This window comes from Scyliorhinus torazame, chromosome 12, assembly GCF_047496885.1.
Source record: "Scyliorhinus torazame isolate Kashiwa2021f chromosome 12, sScyTor2.1, whole genome shotgun sequence".
NCBI classification, from domain to species: domain Eukaryota; kingdom Metazoa; phylum Chordata; class Chondrichthyes; order Carcharhiniformes; family Scyliorhinidae; genus Scyliorhinus; species Scyliorhinus torazame.
In genome coordinates this window covers 24,167,748-24,188,187 of record NC_092718.1, presented here as the reverse complement: position 1 = coordinate 24,188,187, position 20,440 = coordinate 24,167,748, and the positions used below count along the sequence as shown (strand labels likewise).

The 20,440-nt window shown below is 48.8% G+C and overlaps 1 protein-coding gene across 2 annotated transcripts in view; it reads right to left on the bottom strand.

Annotated features, from left to right (window-relative positions):
* rhcgb (Rh family, C glycoprotein b) overlaps positions 1-17,586 on the bottom strand; it is a 37,911-nt gene extending 20,325 nt beyond the window's left edge. For both annotated transcript variants that reach the window (XM_072470550.1, XM_072470551.1), the window contains exons 1-4: positions 17,243-17,586; positions 10,144-10,336; positions 7,781-7,931; positions 6,247-6,388 (exon numbers count right to left, since the gene is read on the bottom strand). In XM_072470550.1, the coding sequence (XP_072326651.1) occupies positions 6,247-6,388; positions 7,781-7,931; positions 10,144-10,336; positions 17,243-17,423 (667 nt within the window). In that variant the 5' untranslated portion in view covers positions 17,424-17,586. The remainder of the gene's footprint in view (positions 1-6,246; positions 6,389-7,780; positions 7,932-10,143; positions 10,337-17,242) is intronic.
* Between the last annotated feature and the right edge of the window lie 2,854 nt (positions 17,587-20,440).

The following is a 20,440-nucleotide window of genomic DNA, read 5'->3' as shown; positions in this document are numbered from 1 at the left end:
GTAGGTTTCAGCTGGGGTTTTCCTGCCAGTCATTTTTGTACATTTGTACCACTGAATATAGGAGATTCCGCGGCAGTGGACAAAATTCTCACCTCTGAGCCAGGAGCTCTGTGTTCAAGACCCACCTTGGGACTTGATGGTCAAGGAAGGTAAATCAACGCAGCCAAACAGGTTGCGTATCAACCTGCAAATGCTTCCAACACGCATCATTGGCAGGCAGTGAGAGTGGGAGAGACTGCTAGTCAGCCATTAGATGGAAAGAAAGTTGAAGCCCCTACCATCATTACCCAAAGTTCCAGATCAGAATATCCATGGAAAGTGCTCTGACCTGGGGCGAAATTCTCCGGTATCAGCGCGATGTCCGCCGACTGGCGCCCAAAACGGCGCAAATCAGTCGGGCATCCCGCCGCCCCAAAGGTGCGGAATGCTCCGCATCTTAGGGGCCCGAGCCCCAACCTTAAGGGGCTAGGCCCGCGCTGGACGAATTTCCGCCCCGCCAGCTGGCGGAAAAGGCCTTTGGTGCCCCGCCAACTGGCGCGGAAATGACATCTCCGGGCGGCGCATGCGCGGGAGCGTTAGCGGCCGCTGACGGCATTCCCACGCATGCGCGGTGGAGGGAGTCTCTTCCGCCTCCGCCTCCGCCTTGGTGGAGACCGTGGCGAAGGCGGAAGGAAAAGAGTGCCCCCACGGCACAGGCCCGCCCGCGGATCGGTGGGCCCCGGTCGCGGGCCAGGCCACCGTGGGGGCATCCCCCGGGGACAGATCGCCCCGCGCCCCCCCCAGGACCCCGGAGCCCGCCCGCGCCGCCTTGTCCCACCGGTAAGGTAGGTGCTTTAATCTACGCCGGCGGGCCAGGCATTTTAGCTGCGGGACTTCGGCCCATCCGGGCCAGAGAATCGAGGGGGGGGGGCCGCCAACCGGCACGGCGCGATTCCCGCCCCCGCCGAATCTCCGGTGCCGGAGAATTCGGCAACCGGCGGGGGCGGGATTCACGCCAGCCCCCAGCGATTCTCCGACCCGGCGGGGGGGTCGGAGAATCTCGCCCCTGGTCTTTCTATGGGCATGTAAAAGTGCATGTTGTCACAGCAACTCGGACTCACTGAGAGAACTGTAACAGACCACCACAGAACATACAGTAGCATAGTGGCTCACATTATGGCTTCACAGCGCCAGGGTCCCAGGTTCGATTCCCGGCTTGGGTTACTGTCTGTGCGGAGTCTGCACGTTCTCCCCGTGTCTGCTTGGGTTTCCTCCGGGTGCTCCGGTTTCCTCCCACAGTCCAAAGATCTGCAGGTGGATTGGCCATGCTAAATTGCCCTTAGGTTAGGTGGGGTTGCTGGGTTACAGGGATAGGGTAGATACGTGGGCTTCAGTAGAGTGCTCTTTTCCAAGAGCCAGTGCAAACTCAATGGGCTGAATGGCCCCCTTCTGCACTGTAAATTCTATGATGCTATGATACAACATAACGGCACCATTAGAAACTATTTAACCAGTGGGGTGCTGCATAAATAAAAATTAGCAGCAGTGCTCTGCAAACCAGTCTGTATTGTAATTTGATTCCACGTCCTTATTTTAATCTGAGCTCCTTTTCCTCTGTGTCTTCACGGAGTTCCTTTAAGGATGTCAGTGATACAGTGCAAAATGGGGACTAAGTTTTCTTCCCTCTGATATCTTCTATATACTCCCTTCCTCTCTCAATCGTGGCAGGGTGCAGTTTTTTCCCTATCATGTTGGACCAACTGTAACAAATCAATTGTAACCCCAGCACAGAGCAAGAACTGAGAAACGAAACGTTTATAATCTGCATGGCTTTGCTTGATTCTGTTTGTTTGAAAAATTGATTACTAAACCAATGTTTTTTCTCAATTCACAGGATGTGGGCATCTCTGGGAAGGTCAGCGTTTTCAACCTAATTGCTCTTAAGTAGCTGGTGGTGAGCCACAGTGCTGATAGGGAGGGAGTTCCATGATTTTGATCCAGCGACTGGGAAGGAATGACGATATAACACCAGGTCAGAATGGTGTATGGCTCGAACAGGAACATGCCTCTGCTCTCCTTGAATTTCTAAGTGGTGGGAGGTTGTGGAATTTGTGGAGAGAGGAGAGAAGCTGGGGTGTAAAACTGAAAGTGCTGGAAAAACCCAGCAGGTCCGGCAGCATATGTGGAGGGAGATACTTACTAAAGTTGTCAACTGTCCACATTTGAGATACACTTTTTCAGCCTCCATTCACTCTATCCCAGAAAGGTTGTATCAAAGCAAAATACAGCGATGCTGGAATCGGAAAGAAAAACAGAATGCACTGTGGCACAGTGGCTAGCACTACTGCTTCACAGCGCCTTCACAGGGACCCGGGTTCGATTCCAGCCTTGGGTGCCTGTCTGTGTGGAGTTTGCACGTTTTCGCCACGTCTGCGTGGGTTTACTCCGGGTGCTCCGCTTTCCTCCCACAGTCCAAAGATGTGCAGGTTAGGTTTACGGAGATAGGGCAGGGGAGTAGGCCTAGGGAGGGTGCTCTTTCAGATGGTCGGTGCCGATTCGATGGGCTGAGTGGCCTCCTTCTGCACTGTATGAATTCTACGGATCTCATGTTGGGGAAAAAAACAGCAGGTCTGGCAGAGAGAGAAAAACTAGAGTTCGAGTCCTTCGGAGTCTTCTTCAGAGCTGAAGAGAGGTAGAAATGTGATGGATTATACGTTGTATGGGGGCGGGGGTCTAGCAGCTGGAGCAGAGCAGAAGCTCAGTGATTGGTGGGGAGCGCGGAGGGATTGCAACAAATAAATGTAAAGAGAAGCATTAATGGCAGGAGAAGGTGCTCGTGGTTCATTGTCCTTCATTGCTAGAGGGATGGAGTTTAAGACTAGGGAGGTTCTGCTGCAATTGTATAAGGTGTTAGTGAGGCCACACCTGGAGTATTGTGTTCAGTTTTGGTCTCCTTACTTGGGAAAGGATGTACTGGCACTGGAGGGTGTGCAGAGGAGATTCACTAGGTTAATCCCAGAGCTGAAGGGGTTGGATTACGAGGAAAGGTTGAGTAGACTGGGACTGTACTCGTTGGAATTTAGAAGGATGAGGGGGGGATCTTATAGAAACATATAAGATTATGAAGGGAATAGATAGGATAGATGCGGGCAGGTTGTTTCCACTGGCGGGTGAAAGCAGAACTCGGGGGCATAGCCTCAAAATAAGGGGAAGTAGATTTAGGACTGAGTTTAGGAGGAACTTCTTCACCCAAAGGGTTGTGAATCTATGGAATTCCTTGCCCAGTGAAGCAGTAGAGGCTCCTTCATTAAATGTTTTTAAGATAAAGATAGATAGTTTTTTGAAGAATAAAGGGATTAAGGGTTATGGTGTTCAGGCCGGAAAGTGGAGCTGAGTCCACAAAAGATCAGCCATGATCTCATTGAATGGTGGAGCAGGCTCGAGGGGCTAGATGGCCTACTCCTGCTCCTAGTTCTTATGTTCTTATGGTTGAGAAAGGTGGTAATTGCACTAGAGATGGTGCAGAGGACATTGACAAGGTTCTGCCAGGACTTGAACATTGAAGCTTTGGGGAAAGATTGGACAGGCTGGGGCTGTTCTACTTGGGGAGATTTGATTGTGATGTAGAAAAACAGAAACCCTCAACTCATTTAAAGGTCGGTATGCACCTCAAGTGCTGTAACCTGCAGGGCTACGACCCAAATGCTGGAAAGTGGGATTAGACTGTGCGGTTCAGTTTTCGGCTAGCACTGTATCACTGCCATCCCTTATAGGAACTCAGTGAAGGCACCGAGGAAAAGGAGCTCAGACAAAAATAAGGTTGTGGAATCAAATTACAATACAGACTGGCGATGGGCTGAGTGGCATATTTTTGTGCCATAAATTGTCCATGGTTCACAGATGCATAGAAAATAAGAGCAGGAGTAGGTGATTTGGCCCGTTGAGCCTGATAAGGGGCTGTTTAGCACAGGGCTAAATCGCTGGCTTTGAAAGCAGACCAAGGCAGGCCAGTAGCACGGTTCAATTCCCGTAACAGCCTCCCTGAACAGGCGGCGGAATGTGGCGACTAGGGGCTTTTCACAGGAACTTCATTTGAAGCCTACTTGTGACAATAAGCGATTTTCATTTCATTTCATTTCATGTTCCACAGGCTCAGGCTGCTTCTCGATAAATTTCATTAAAAAGTGAATGCTGCTCAGTTTATTTTACTTCCTGGTTTGGAGTCTGTGAGAATTCCGGGTAAGTTTAGCTGCTAACCCTGCTTGATGCAATCACCGCCTCGGGACACCCAGAGATTCCCCCTGACTTTGACGTCATAACGTGGATAAGCGGATATCCACACCGGAGAGATCCCTGGAATCACTGTGGGCAGCTTTCTTCGAGGTCAACAACAAGCACCATTGACTGCAAGACCGAAGCTAATGCATTTTGTGCATTTCCAGTTTTACTCCTTTAGGCAGTATGGTTCGGGAGGAGGAATAAGGAGGTAACATGCTCCTTGGAAAATAAACGGGGCAGTGGAACAGAGGGATCTGAAGGTGCAAATCACTCAAAGCAGCAGCACAGTTTAATAAGACCATAAAAATCAAACAAAGCACTGGATACGCATTTCTTGAAGGGTGAAATGTAAGAAAACAGAAAGGTTATGTTTATCTTTCCAGAACATTGGTTAGGCCACACTTGGGGTGCAGTGATCATTTCTGTTTCTGGATTTAGAGGCACTGGAGATGGTGCAAGAAATATTTACTAGAATGATACTGAAACTGAAAGGTTGTAACTGTCATAAAATATTGAATAAGCTGTGGCTCCTTTTTTCCAGAAAAGCGAAAACCTTGGGATGACCTTCCTGCAGTGATGGACAACCTGGGGTAGTGAGTGAGCCGCATGAGTGACCCTCCATCTCCCCGGGCCCCAAGATGGAAATCGGCCTTGTTCACGAACCATGACCCCTTGAATAAGATTACATTTAAATGCATTCGATAAATTACAGAAAATGCTTATAGAAAATATATTAATAGAATTATCAACAACTTCAATTGGTGAAAACAAGTGATATATTTGCACTTTGGGCGCCGAGGGAGTGCACAGTTCTCCCAGTCAGTGTTGTGAGCGATCCGCACACGCCTCACTTCACTTGCCCTTTGCTTTACGTGTGGATCACTTCAGTCACACTGGTAGGAAGAAAAACCGACACGGACGGAAATTAGCGGAACCTGCGTGTGGGCAACGATCAACAAAATGTCTGGTGGGCCCCACTCAGAACCCAGATGGGCCACATGTGGCCCCCGGGGCTTCAGGTTACCCACCGCTGTCTTAGGGGATCTTCAGGTTGTGAAAAGGGTTGATAGGGTAGGCGGTAGAGATGTTTGGGTCAGATCCAGGGGCCGTAAGTATCACTTGGTTACTGATAAATACAACAGGGAATTCAGAAGAAACTTATCGATCCAGAAAGTGGAACTCACCACCACAGAGAGCGGAAAAGCTACTTAAGCACATGAAAGAGAAAGAGATGTTGGTGGAGTTAGATGACGAGAGATGGGAAGGAGGTTCATATGGAGCAAAAACACTACCGCGGATTTGTTGGACTAACATGTCTCCAGCTGTAAATACTTTGCAATCTAACCAATTAGAATATTGAACATGGCTACATTGAGTCACAACAAGTCCATACCCAAAGCGCTCATCCTTTTGTATCTCACGCTTTAAACCATTGAATTCCACAAACTGAATTGGGGAATGTGATCCTGAAATACAAATCAAGGTCCTTAACTCCAGCATAACTAAAAAGGATTTTATTAATTCAAACACTTCGTAGCGGTAGTTGAGTCTCGGGCGTTTCTCAGCTTTTCTGAAGGTGTAAGCACCTTATCAGGTTTTGTTGCTGGCCATGTAAGTGTGAGAGCCACAAGAAGCTCAGTGTACTCCAGAAATTAAGAATACACCTCCCAAGATATAGTGATTAACCCCTGACATCTAGACGGCTAATAAGTAAAAGACAAATGAATGAGCAAAAAGAGATTACTGCAGCAAAGAAGTACTGACACTTGCTTCTCCCTACAGTCTGCGCTGGGGTAAATTCATTTCCTACTTAAATCCATTCTTTCTCTGGTGTAACTCTATAATCCTTCAGTCCTCTCTTCCCCAGACAATCGATAGCTTTCTAAAAACCCAACCATCCAGAACGGCTCCATTCGACTCCTCTATTGTCCTCCTCCTGTTAGTTTTTCCAAGGTGGAAACTCTCAAGACCATATGGAAAAGCACTCACCAATCATGGAGAAGAGATCAGAGTGATAAACAGATTCATTCTTCTTTTGATCCAAATTTGGCCTGTAGAGGACTCGGGCGACTGTGAGTCCGAAATAAGCACCCAACACGTGGATAACCATCGCACCCCCAGCATCTTTAGCCTTGGGAAAGGAGAAGATTTACGACACTCAGTGTTAAGTGACTTTTATTTTGTGACTTATTCTCTCTCCCCTGTTTTTCCTAAAGTTTGGGTCTGACCCAGGACAAGAACTAGCACAGAGGTACTTAACAAACACCAGGAATGGGTGGGTTGGCTTACGCCGATAGGTTCAATAGGCTAGGCTTGCGTCCGCTGGAGTTTCGAAAAGTAATAGGTGACTTGATTGAAACGTTTAAGATCCTGAAGGGTATTGACAGGGTGGCTGTGGAGAGGATGTGTCCTCCTGTGGGAGGCTTTGAATATTTTAAAGGCAGAGGTAAATAGATTCTTGATAAGCAATGGAGCGAATGGTTATGGGGTGATAGGCAGGAATGTGGAGTTGAGGTTACAATCAGATCAGCCATGATCTTATTGAATGGTGGAGTAGGCTCGCGGCACCGACTGGTTCCTAATTCATATGTTCACTTCAGATCTGCTTGGAGGCCAGGTCAGAGCTAAACACTAACAAGCATTTGACCAGGGTAGGGCTGGAGGAAGCAGAGTTTTCTTAAAAATTTGAAGTACTCAATTCTTTTGTTTTCCACAATTAAAGGGCAATTTAGCGTGGCCAATCCAGCTACCCTGCACATCTTTGGAGTGTGGGGGTGAGACCCACGCAGACACGGGGAGAATGTGCAAACTCCACACGGACAGTGACCCGGGGCCAGGATCAAACCTGGGTCCTCAGCGCTGTGAGGCGGCAGTGCTAACCACTGCGCCACCGTGCCATCCCTGGAGGAAGCAGAGATAGGCTGCCGGCGTCTCAACTGAGCTCAGTGAGGATGACACTAGGATTTAGCTGTAAAGGTGAAGAAGATGCTGATGAGGGTTTTAGCAGCCCAAAGGGGCGGGGGGGGGGGGGCGGTTTAGTGAGGGGTGCTGCCGGCAGCAACAATTTCTGGCTCCGTGGCCAAACTGTACCGCTGGAAGGGTATCTTTCCCCTGGGAACAGAGGGGCCTGTCTGGTTGGCACTCCAAGGAGTTTATTGATTTTTTTCACATTTTCCTACCTGCCTCAGGAGTGTCCAGCTCTCTCAGTGGAGCGGTCGAGACCCCTGTAATTGCTGCCGGCAGCATTGGGAGACCTCCAGCTGTCCTTAGCTGGTCGACGAACTTGAACAAGGCCAAGTAGGAGGCTTCCCTACGTGTGGCTCCCAGGAAGTGTGGGCTCCGAACCGAGCCCTGATGTCAGGGTCCCGAAGCCTGGAAGAAAATCCCGTCTGGTTGCCCCAAATAATTATTACTCGTTCCAAAAAACACTCTCACGTTCTACGAACAAAATCTACAACTGATTCCTACAGTTAGATTGGTGACAGGAGAGGTAAGTAGTAAAGGGGCAGATTGGGTAACTCACCCCCAGAACATCCAGGATGATGAATTCATTCACTGCGTACAGAGTCACTTGAAACAGTGACATGATCAGCAGCTGGACTGGACTGACCTTCCCGAGAACACCTCCAAATGCAATCAGTACCGAGGCGGCACAGAAATCAGCATTTATTAGACTGGGGAAAGAGAAATCAGAGCAAGAAATTTTAATGGATGAAAGCACAGGCACCACAGCATCATCCAACATCTACTGAGACAAGGTTAACTAGTAACAATGTATTGCCAAGGGCCACACCTCAATCCTTTTCCATTCCTCCATCCGTGGGCCAGAGATTACTGAATCTTCTGTATGATTATTTAATGTGTTCATATCAAATTCCTTTCCTTGCCATTTTAACATTTTTAAATAAACAGCGATACTGTCAGTAAAGCAGGTTGAGAGAAGAATTCGACAAACAAGTACAGTGACATGGAAATAATTGTTAATTATGTTACTATGCTTCAGTCTCGCTGTCTACCTGTTGCTCTCTCAATCTCTCACTCTCTGCCTATCCTCTCTCTAAGTAACATAGGAATTAGGAGCAGAAGTCAGCAAATCAGCCCTTCTCGCCATTCAATCAGATCACAGCTGATCTCTTTCTGGTCTCAAATCCACCTCCCGACCTTTTGCCCATATCCCTTTCTAGCTTTTATCATCTCCCTCTGGCTTTCTGTCTGTAATTTCTGCTTTGTGTCTTTCTCGTTGTCTTTTCACCTCTCTCATCTGGCTATAATTCTCTCTCTTTCAATCCTTCATTCCTCTCTTTCTCTGATTGCTATTCCCTTACCTCTCTCACTTTCTCTGCTTCACGCAGTCCCTCTGTCTTGGCCCCAGTGATGTTGGAGGCTGCGAGGTCCACCGGAACAAACCGACCAGAGGGAAACATGCAATCTAACCCATGGGTGTACAATGGAATTGGACAGAGTTCACCCTGTGGTGAACAATACCCACTGCAGATGTAGCTCTATGTAGATGGCTACATCTCACTTTATTCAGGATCAAACAATTCTGGAATAGCAGCTAGCTGTAACATAGACCTCTGCATTGATACAGCAAGTGTAGTTCTGCCCCTAATAGATTTGGAGTGCTTCTACTGCACCCACTCTCTGGCCAACAGTGAACTCAACAGGGGTCAAGAACTTGCTTGCATGTATGAAGAGCATTTTCTTTAAATGCAGACATCATAAAGACGCCACAATACATAGACTTTTAGCATCCACGCAGAAATGCCCTGTGTCTATAGCCTACTTAGCATAACCCCAATGTCAGTATTCATTCACTGATGTCAGTCCAGTGATTGAATCAGCTTGAGGCCCAGGTTTGAGAAGTGGCCCTCGAAATTTGTCGTGATCCCAAGAGTTCTATGGATGGCCTTAGCCACTACCTCCTGTACACACAGGAATACCTGTTCCATTTTGTAAAACAGCAGACACATAACTGATTCCAGGTAATGAAGATATCTCAAACACTATCAAGCTTACATCTGAACTTATTTAATGGGGATAACAGTTTTAGCAAGCATCCCGTTCCCCATCTCTGTAAATGTTAAATGCGACTGCAATTTGACATCGGTGAATGGATGTCATTGCTCCCTTGCTCCCTGCTGGAGATAATAATATGACATTCTCCTATCTCATTGGAAAATGATGGGTCACATTGGAGTACTTGTACCACCAGTAGGAGTCACCACAGCAATCATGCATCTCCATCCTGCGAAATAAACATTTGCCAGCCAGCACGTTGCCAAGTGAACAAGTGCAAATTTATTTTAATTCCTGAATTTTTCTCATTAAATCTTGGCAGAGAACCTTTTTTACATTATTGATAGCACAGTGGTCTAAATCTCCCCATTATTCCCTTTCAGCCACAACTCCTAGGAGATGCTACTCCAGAATGCTGACAACCTCATAGGCTTTTGGCATGTTTTTAAATTGCTATCACAGGTCAGATTCACTCCCTCCACCTTGTTCATTGTGACGTAACTGGGCTCTCAATTATTGCTCCCCATTAATGTAAAACAGGCCAAATGATAACCAATTTAGCATGGCAAAGGCCGAAATTTGATCCGCACAGGGTTTCGAGTCACTATTAAGTGGTCAGGATTTTATTTTCCAATTGGCTCTGGTGGCACAAACCTCTTTGAACTTCCTGTACTCATCTCAGACCTTATGATGCATAAATGTGTCAGACGTTATGATGCAGAAACTGTAACGGGCATTTTTCGGTCGTTGCCCATTTTTACTAAGTATTGAAAGACCAGCCAAGTCTTTCCTAAATGTCTACAGACAAGCCAATACTCCAGACTTAAACTTGCCCTACATGCCTGGAAGGCAGCTTTTATCACTTACCTTTCCAAGCCGATTTTGATTTTGCCATCACTAAAATCTAAGGAATGAAACCATCCTTGCATGAGCAGAGACCACTGGATGCTAAAGGACGCAATGAGGAAGTTGAATCCAACACTTCCAAATCCGTATCTCTTCAGGAAGGTCATCAGAAACCCGAATCCCACAAAAACCATCACGTGAACATCTTGGAAGCCTGAAATTAAAGGAAGGAAATAATCTGAATTCCAACCGGGCTTTTTATAAAGTCCGTCAGCAGAAAGTGAGTCTGTTGCCTTGTACTGTCAGTGGCTGCACAGCGCAGTGTTTTCCAAACCTTTTTTCCCGGGACCCACTTTTGCCAATCGGCCGACCTTTGCGACCCACGCCACATTCACTTACCTTTAATGTGGAAGAGCAGCCTGCTTGGACCTCACAAAATCACTCCAGTCAGGTTCACAGGAGGAGAGAGAGGAATGCACAAAGCAGGTGCAGACTTCAGCCAATTCTTTTGTGCCTTCTTCATCTTTGTGCGAACAGAAAATCCAACCTCGCACATGTAGGTCATCGTGAGGGGCAAAAGCAACAAAATGCTTGTTTTACTCCACAGTGGATACTCCTAGGAGATGCTACTCCAGAATGCTGACAACCTCATGGGTTTTTGGCATGTTTTTAAATTGCTATCACAGGTCAGATTCAGCAGCTTAATCTTTTCATTTGGAGTCAGCTATAGGTTAATAACTGTCTCTGGGGTCTCAACCTCAAAAGGAATTTTTCACCCACCACTTCTCTTTCAAAATCTGAAACTTCTCCTCTCATTTGCCAGTACTGCCCTGCACATGACACACAAATGCCTTGCATCCATATTTGCATTGGCACATTTGAAAAAAACCACACCATAAGAAATCATCTTTCTCCTGCTTTGTTCCCGTGTTAAGTTTCTTCTTTGTAGCCTGTTAACCAGAACCCTGGAGCTCTGTACAGAGCAAGCACTAGCACTGCTCTGTCCTGCCCAGGACTCTCCTGTGCAGCTCTCTCCAGTAGTTCAGTTGTGAGATCTTTGTCAGTAGGTACACTGCCTATTTGAGTCTCTGGCCGTCTCTTACTTGTAAGAAAATGATTTATATTCACAGTCCTCTTGCCTTGCTTGCCAGCAGCTAGAAAATGGAAAAGGTCTCCTCCGTGGTTTGGTGGCAAAAGCACTTACCTGACGTCAAGTGTCTGTGCAGGGAGCACAGACATGCTCACTGCTGCCACGTATGGCTGGAGGTCTGCACACAGCCTCATTTTGTTCTTATTTAAAAGGTGGCAGCGGCCGCCACCCTCAATAAAAATGTCGATAGCGGCCGTTGGGCACTTCTACCGGGATCGGGACCACCGCAGGAATGCCGCGACCGACCACGCTGCGACCCTCCCACGACCCACCCACACTTTGAAATACCCTGGCACAGTGGAGGAGGAACGATATTCACAAGTTCAGGATATCTTTACAGCCGATGGAGTAACTTGAATATATGCTATATGCCTGGCAAATCCTCACAAACAGCATATGATAATCATGTTAGTGGAGGCATAAATATTGGCCTGAGCACCGGAGTAAACTCCCTTCTCCATTAATATATATATTTGTAATTCTTTCCTGGGATGTGGGTATCGCTGCTAAGGCCAGGATTTGTTGACAATGCCTAAGTGTCCTTGAACTGAGTGAGTACCTCGCTTGTTCATTTGAGTCAGCCACGTCCCTCAATTATTTCACAAAACTTTTAATTCAATATTTTTGATTGAATTCTACTTCCACCATCTGCCCTGGTGGGAGTCGAACCCTGGGCCTTGGGTCATTGGATTACCAGCCCAGTGACAATACCGTTAGACCACCGTCTACCCAGTACCCAAAGGCTACCCTAGCATCGTTTATATCCACCCGAGAGGGCAAACAGGGCCGTGGATCAACAATTAATGTAAATGCACACAGCTCTGACTGGATTATGCACTTAGATGCCCGCCTAGATGTTGTGCTTACTTCTCTGGGGGTGGGGGTTGCATTAAGCTTTCTGACTCAAAGTTGAGAGTGTTACCACTGAGCCATAGCTGAGGATAAACCGCCCCCCCCCCCCCCTCCCCCAGTCCCAACTTATGCAGCTTCTATTTCTCTCTGGCATCTCCAGATCCCTCAGCACAAATATCACCTAATTCTACCTCCACCCTTCTCTGCACATTTGCAGCCAAAACCCCCATCATCCCTACACCCCTGCCCCCCCCCCCCCCCACATACACACAAGTTCCACTGTTTCCAATGCCTTCCTGGCCTGTGTTGTGTTATGTACTCTGGGATAACACAGGCTGCAACTCGATGCAGCTTTGACCAAAAGATACTCCAGACTTTGAAGTAAGTTCAATGTGATTTATTGAACTATCAGCACAGTTCTCTATGAGTTTGACTCTCCTGTTAATCTTGCCATAGTAACTCAGTCTAACTAACCAGTCTGCTCTAAGCCACGTGGTGGGTGTGATGCTTCTAAACTGCCCCTGTCCTACTCTCTAAGTGTTGCCTGAGGAAAGTGACAGAGCATGTGTGCCCTGTCCCTATATATGGGTTGTGTAATGCCCCCTTGTGGTAGTGTCACCTCTGGGTGTCTCGACTGCTCATTGGTTGTGTCCTATTCTATGTGTTCATTAGCTGTATGTCTGCATGTCATGACGTCCTTGTGCTCCCTCTAGTGTTTACTTAGTTGTAATGTATTTACATTAACCCCTTATGTGTATACGGTGATGCATATCACTTTATCCCCCCTTTTTCCGTGTTACAAATTTTCTGTACAGTGTTAAATAAAAATTGAACAAAAACAGGTAAATAAGCGATGATATGTACAAGTTATGATGACTGTGATGACGATACAAGATCAAAGAATAGTTATGATAACATTGAGGATTATACAATACCAAATAATAGTTATGAGTCCAAAGTTCATGAATTTACACGGTCGAGTGGCTTTCTTGTGCTGTTGTGGAAGTGTTGATGTTGATGTTGTCATTTCCTTGTGAACGCCGTCAGTGTTCCTGTGTTTACGTAACCAAGAAGTCATCAGGAGGTGTTCAAATGGTCAAATCACTTCATTATCGGAGGTGGACTCTTTTTTTTATATGCTTGTGGTAGCAATTCTTGATGACATCTTTCCTGAAAGCTGGTTTGCTTGTCCGTAGTGTAGCAAACATGAATTGGTAAGATGCGTTGACATGCCATGGTATGTTTGTACTCTCACCATTGTTCTGAGCTGAGTAGTAACATTGTCCTTCATGGGTAGAGTCTTACCATGTCGTACCAGTTGTTGTTCTATTGTTGTTGTCATTGTTGTTATTGACGTACTTGTTGTTGTGTTTGTTGCGCCCAATGCCCACACCGAGTGGAGAATTTGAGTCCTTCACAAAGTTACTTGTGTCAGTTTCCTTTGTGGCATCTGCTGTTTCATTGAGCGTGCCGTCTCTGATTCCTCGGCGCTCCCCGTCTGGAGTCATGTCCGGTTCACTGGAATCATCTTTGGCTTGTCGATGCTCCCCGTCTGGAGCCCTTACTGGTTCTTATGGAGAGGCTCGAGTAGATGAGGTTTGAATTAAATTGGTGTCACTGGAGTCACTAGTAGCCTCACTTTGATTGTCCAGTGCCTCTGTACATACTAGCTGAGATCTGTCAGTCTCGCTGAGATGTCGCACATCTTGTATGGGATTTGTGAAGCCTTTGTCTCTTGTCGCACATACAGTGGGTAGATCTTCAGTGTCTTGTCGGTTAGATGAGTTGTGTAGACTGTCAGAGTCTTCTTCTGGTGGCTCAAATAATCTGGGTAGACTGTCATAGTCTTTCTGTTGCTCACGTGAGCATCATCTGCTGCTGGTTGCTCAGATAAGGTGGTAGACCTCCATGGTCTTGTTCATGCATGGACTGTGCTTTGGAGTCTTGAGTTGCTCCCATTGTGGAGTCTGTCAACGAGCTCGCTGTGGAGGCTTGTATCGCTCTCTCTGTGGAGTCTGGCATCTTTCCTAGTGTGGACTCCACACAAGGAAAGATGCCAGACTCCACACAGAGAGAGCGATACAAGCCTCCACAGCGAGCTCGTTGACAGACTCCACAATGGGAGCAACTCAAGACTCCAAAGCGCAGTCCATGCATGAACAAGTGGCCTCGCTGTGGAGTCGATCTGTGCGCTCTCAACAGAGTTGTGTAGTGGTCTCGCTGTGGAGTCTTTCATCGCTTTCTGTGTGGAGTCGGGGACTCTTCGTGGTGCGTGGACCATCCTCTGTATGGAGTCGGGGACTCTTCGTGGTGCGTGGACCACTCGTCGTGGTGCGTGGACCACTGGTGTGGCATCAGGCCGCTCTCTGTGGGCTTGTACCGTTCTCTGTCTCATGGCGTCAGGCCGCAGCATAATCCTGTCCTCAAGGGTTGGGATATCGTCTATGCTGGGCTGAGGATCCTCAAATCCGAAGAACTCGTCCATGACTGTGTCGGCTGCTTCAGTGTACAACACATCTCGAAATGGTTCGGATTTGGTACTGTTTGCGTCTTCTCGGGAACTGCACATGTGCGGCTCCTTGCGCAAGATGGCCGCCAATCAAAATTGCCGTTTGCTTCTGTTGCATCCTACCTCTGCCTCGTGGTGAGTATAGACGCCAGTTTTACCAATTTCTGTTGTGTTCACCTCGCAGTAGTTTTCAAACTTGTCCAGGACTGTCTGGAAGTCTCTCTTGTCCTGCCCTTTGGAGTACTTGAAGGAGTTGAAGATTTCTGTTTCACTTTCACCCGCAATGGTGAGTAGAAGCTTTATCTTCTCAGCATCGGCCACGCCATCTAGGTCGGATGCTACCATGTAAATCTCAAATTTCTGCTTGAATGCACGCCAGTTGGCACTGAGATTGTATTGGTACCTGAGCTGCTGAGGAACCGGAATCTCGATCATCTTGCCTGGGTGCTGTTGCTGGTTGTCATGGATCTTGCTGAGTTGAAGTATATAGATTCAACAGGCACTTTTGGTACCATGTTGTGTTATGTACTCTGGGATAACACAGGCTGCAACTCGATGCAGCTTTGACCAAAAGATACTCCAGACTTTGAAGTAAGTTCAATGTGATTTATTGAACCATTAGCACAGTTCTCTATGAGTTCGACTCTCCTGCTAATATTGCTATAGTAACTCAGTCTAACTAACCAGTCTGCTCTAAGGCACGTGGTGGGTGTGATGCTTCTGAGCTGCCCCTGTCCTACTCTCGAAGTGTCACCTGTGGAAAGAGACAGAGCATGTGTGCCCTGACCTTATATATGGGTTGTGTAATGCCCCCTTGTGGTAGTGTCACCTCTGGGTGTCTTGACTGCTTATTGGTTGTGTCCTATTCTATGTGTTCATTAGCTGCATGTCTGCATGTCATAATGTCTCTGGTGCTCCCTCTAGTGTTTACTTAGTTGTAGTGTATTTACATTAACCCCTTGTGTGTATAGGGTGATGTATATCAACACAGCCTCACCCTAAATTCCAGCGCCCATAGCCCAGCCTGCAGTAAGTGCAGCTCACCCAACACTCAGTGCGACTTCCCTGTCCCCGAAATTCAAATGTGCATTTTGGTATCACAGAATCACAGAATTTACAAAGGCAGAAGGAGGCCATTCAGCCCATTGACTCTGCACTGGCCCTTGGAAAGAGCACCCTACTTAAGCCCTGTGCCTCCACCCTATCCCCATTATCCCCTTAACCCAGTAACCCCACCTAACCTTTTTGGATACTAAGGGCAATTTGGAATGGCCAATCCACCTAACCTGCACATCTTTGGACTGTGGGGGAAACCGGAGTACCCGGAGGAAACCCACACACACACGGAGAGAACGTGCAGACTCCGCACAGCCAGTGACCCAAGCTGGGAATCGAACCTGGGACCCTGGAGCTGTAAAACAACTGTGCTAACCACTATGCTACCCTGCTGCCCAGATCCCTGCAACGTGCCTGCATGTACTAACAGGCAGCTTTAAAGAGAGAGAAAAAATCAGCAGTTTAACCGAACCGTTCAATTAATAATACTTGACAGCTGACATTCATCATTCTTTTATTTAGAATTTACAGTGCAGGAGGAGGCCAGTCGGCCCATCGAGTCTGCAGCGGTCCTTGGAAAGAGCACCCTACGCAAGCTCACATCTGCACCTATCCCCGTAACCCAGTAACCCCACCCAACCTTTTTTGGACACTAAGGGGAATTCAGCACGACCAATCCACCTAACCCGCAAATCTTTGGACTGCGGGAGGAAGCCGGTGCACCCGGAGGAAACCCACGCAGACACGGAGGGGGAGAACGTGCAGACTCCGCACAGACAGGAGGAGGTGGTGGAAGCAGGGACGATAGTGATATTTAAGGGGCATCTTGACAAATACATGAATAGGATGGGAATAGAGGGATACGGACCCAGGAAGTGTAGAAGATTTTAGTTTAGACGGGCAGCGTGGTCGGTACGGGCTTGGAGGGCTGAAGGACCTATTCCTGTGCTGTACTTTTCTTTGTTCTTTGACAGTGACAGGAGCCGGGACGCGAACCTGAGATCCTGGAGCTGTGAAGCAACAGTGCTAGCCACTGTGCTAACTACCGGGCCGCCCGCGATCTACAAAAGTAAACGCTGGAAGGACACAACAGTCCAACAGGTTTGTTTGGAATCACTAGCTTTCGGAGCACAGCTCCTTCCCCAGGTGAATCCACCTGAGGAAGGAGCTGTGCTCCGAAAGCTAGTGATTCCAAACAAACCTGTTGGACTTTAACCTGGTGTTGTGAGACTTCTCACCGTGCTCACCCCAGTCCCACAACGGCATCTCCACATCATGGCTAGGATCAAAATTACAAACGGGGAGCTCACCATCGATGTCAGGTGTGGAGGGGGGGGGGGCGGTGCTGGTATGTTTTCTTTCACCCCACCCCACCTCCATCCAGCAGTTACAGTTTGAGTTCCCCAAACCCCGTTTGTCCGCAGGTGCAAAGAGAAATTGGATGGGGGGGGCGGGGGGGGTTGGAGGGAGGATTTGGAGTTGGTGGCAGGGATTTTTTTTGGGGTGGGGGGGGGGGGGGGGGGGAAGAGAGGGGCATTGTTGGCTGTACTTACTGGGATACCTGAAGTAGAATTGGTTTTCCAAGAGGCTGTGGTTCTGAGACATTCTGGTGACGGACCAATGGGCGTCCGATTCCTCGTCGTAACGAATGAAAACCCCAAAGAGGATGATCATCGCCAGTTGCCAGACGAGGCAGACGATTGGCAACTTCCAGCGCATCAGAGTGTTCTTCATTCTTCCAGTGCAGGCGCGGGGGTCCGGGGAGGTGAGAGTGAGGGACAATAGCAGTCAATTTCAATGAAATGCCCTTTGCGTTATCCTGGGGAGCAGAGGGACAGGAGTGAGACTAGCCGGAGGTGAGGGTGGATGGCAAGTGATTAATCATCCCATGCAATTCAGGTTTTAAAGCTCCGGAAATGTGGAGGCTGGCTCTCCAGGGAAGGCGGAGACTGGACGCTGCATTCAGCTGCAGGCGACTTCCTTGCCCCCCACAACCACCCTCCTCCAAAAAAGAAAACCGTGATTCATTGATAACAACGCATTGAGACTGAAATTGTATTTCTTTTTATCTCCCAAGAGAGCCGCAATTCAGAAGCAAGCCGGCTGGGGGAGGCAAATGTGAGCAGGACAGGGCTGGGTCCTTTTTATGCAAGCACTTGCATTTGTCTAGCACCTCTTGTCGGCCTCCCCTGGACGTCCCACAAGCGAGTTGATACATTTCTGAGTTGCAGGAAGCGCGGCAGCCAATGAGAGCGCAGCAAACTCCCACCCAAACAAAAAAGCAAGGCTTTTTAAAATAAATTTAGAGTACCCAATTAATTTTTCCAGTTTTAAGGATTTTAGCTTGGCCAATCCACTTGACCTGTACATCTTTGGGTTGTGGGGGCGAAACCCACGCAAACAAGGGAGAATGTGCAAACTCCACACGGATAGTGACCCAGAGCCGGGATCGAACCTGGGACCTCGGCAACAGGGCTAACCCTCAGCGCCACCGTGCTATCCTAAAAGCAAAGCTTTTCGTCTTGTTCTCTTGATATTATTTGGGGGATGCACGTCTGTGGGTCGGGACACGGGTCCGGGGGGGGGGGGGGGGGGGGTGGGCACCTCTGTGTCCTCCAAAAATTTGCCCCAGGGTCTCTTTACGATCGCTCCAGAGGATAGAGTGTGAGAGGAGTTTGAATGGGTCCGAGTCGACGCTAGGTTAGATTGTACATGGCCTGCGGGTTCCAGTGGCGGCTTGTTGGAGTAGGTCACACATAAGGTAGCTCCCGCCAAAGTTCTTGCTATTTGGTCCTTTTCGCCCGGTTCTGGAGGGAGGGAGGGGGGGGTTGGAATTGGCTCACAAACCCGACCAATCCAACACTACTTTATGAGAAGATGTCGGAAGCCGGGAAAAAGAATGTTGGAAACAAGGGTACGAATGGTAACCGTTCAGTGGAGCTCACTAGGAGGAAAGATGCCAGAGGCGATCTCGCCTGCTGGGGCCACACCAAACACAGTAGCAACGTTCATTGAATAATGGTACTCAAGTTCAAGAGCACTGAGAGGCAAGGAAGGGAGGTGATGGAGACCCCTCAATAGACCTGTTGAGGATACGCTGGGTCCGATAAGAGCGAGATTAGGAAGTATCTCGGAGGCGGTGAAGGGGCATGGAGAGGTGCTGAAGGGGGTGGAGGGGACCTAGTCGCGACATAGCGACCACCTAGTCTCGCTGGAAGCTGAGCTGCTGATGCTGGAGGAGAGGAATAAGGACCTGAGGGCGAAGATCGAGGGCCTGGAGAACAGGTCGAGCAGGCTCAGGATCGTGGGGTTGCTGGAGGGGGTGGAGAGTTCGGGTTTAGTGCTGCCAGTATACATGAGGCCACATGCGCCGCCTCCTTTGCACCTCCTCATCCTCGGCCTGTTGGGCGGCTGGATCTCCATCCTCAGCGGCTGTCTTCTGTTCTTCTGGGGCACGCTCTGCTGCTTCAGCTTTCTCCTCCTCGAGCAGCTCCAGCTCGTACAGCCACAGAGTATCCCCCAGGGCTGCGGTGGCTCCCAAGGCCACCATTGCTGGTTGAATTCCAATATCCATTGTCTGCAGGGGATGAAAGACCAACATGTTAGCACTGCGGACTCTGCCCCTACATGTCCGCTTCCCCCCTCCTCTCCGCACCCCTGAACCCGTCGGTGCCCAACACCATGGGGACCTCTGGCCCTGGTGCCCATCCCTGCTGCCAGCGGTACTGTTGGCTGGTGCTGCCCTTACCAGTGGTACGCTTTGTAGCCCCCATCTGGCACCCTCCCCTGTAGGGGCTACTCTGGGCGTGATGCCCCATTGGTGGGTGCCGGCCAGTTGGGTGGGGTGTGGTATGGCTGAGGGTGTGGTGCGGGGTGGAGGGTGGGGGCTGCGGTGCGAGGGTAATCGGGTGGGGCACCCATGTGCCAGGTGTCACTCTACAAAACCAGGAGCCAAGGTGGGTGGTCACTGGGGTGCGGAGCAAGATGGCTGCAGCATTGGCAGTCCATGCCTGGGCACTCCTCAGTCCCATGGGAAGGGTCATCCTGGCCCCATGACCCTTCTCCCCGTCCACCACGATTTTGGTGTCAAAACCGATTCTCCGCCCAATCGCGTTTCCCGATCCCGGCGACAGCCGATGGAGAATCCCGCCCAGTGTGTTTCCACAGTTACCGGATGAAAGAGCAGGTCCTGAAGTGGGCCAATGAAAACCAGGATGTGAGGTGGGAAGGCAGCAGCTTTCAGATTTATCAGGGGTAGAGCTTGCAAAGAGGCGTGCGGCCTTTAATAAGGGAAAGTCGCCATTGTACAAGAGCGGAGTGCGTTTTTGTTAGGTTGATGCACGATCAATTAAACTCAAAGACGAGGTTGTAACATAACTGAAAGCTTTAATCGACTAGAACTGTTCCCCAGCAGCTTCAGTACAGAAAGTGAGGGCTGCTGGGGCGGCACCGGTTCTTATACCCCGCCCGTCAAGGCGGAGCTACGTACCAACAGCCAATGGTAAACTCCTAGGTTTAACCAATGGTATTCTGCCTCTTGGGTACTGTAATACCTGATAATACCACATTCACCCCCTGTTAAAAAAGAGCCCAGCGGGGGTGGTGGCCAGTGGTTACAGTTGCATCTACATGGTATGATCAGATATGGAGGTACCGTGGTACCTCGTTACAGAGTTGTCGAGAATATTTTACAAGCGTGGAAGATATATACATTCAGTGTACGTTTACGGTTATAGTTACAGTGAAACAGT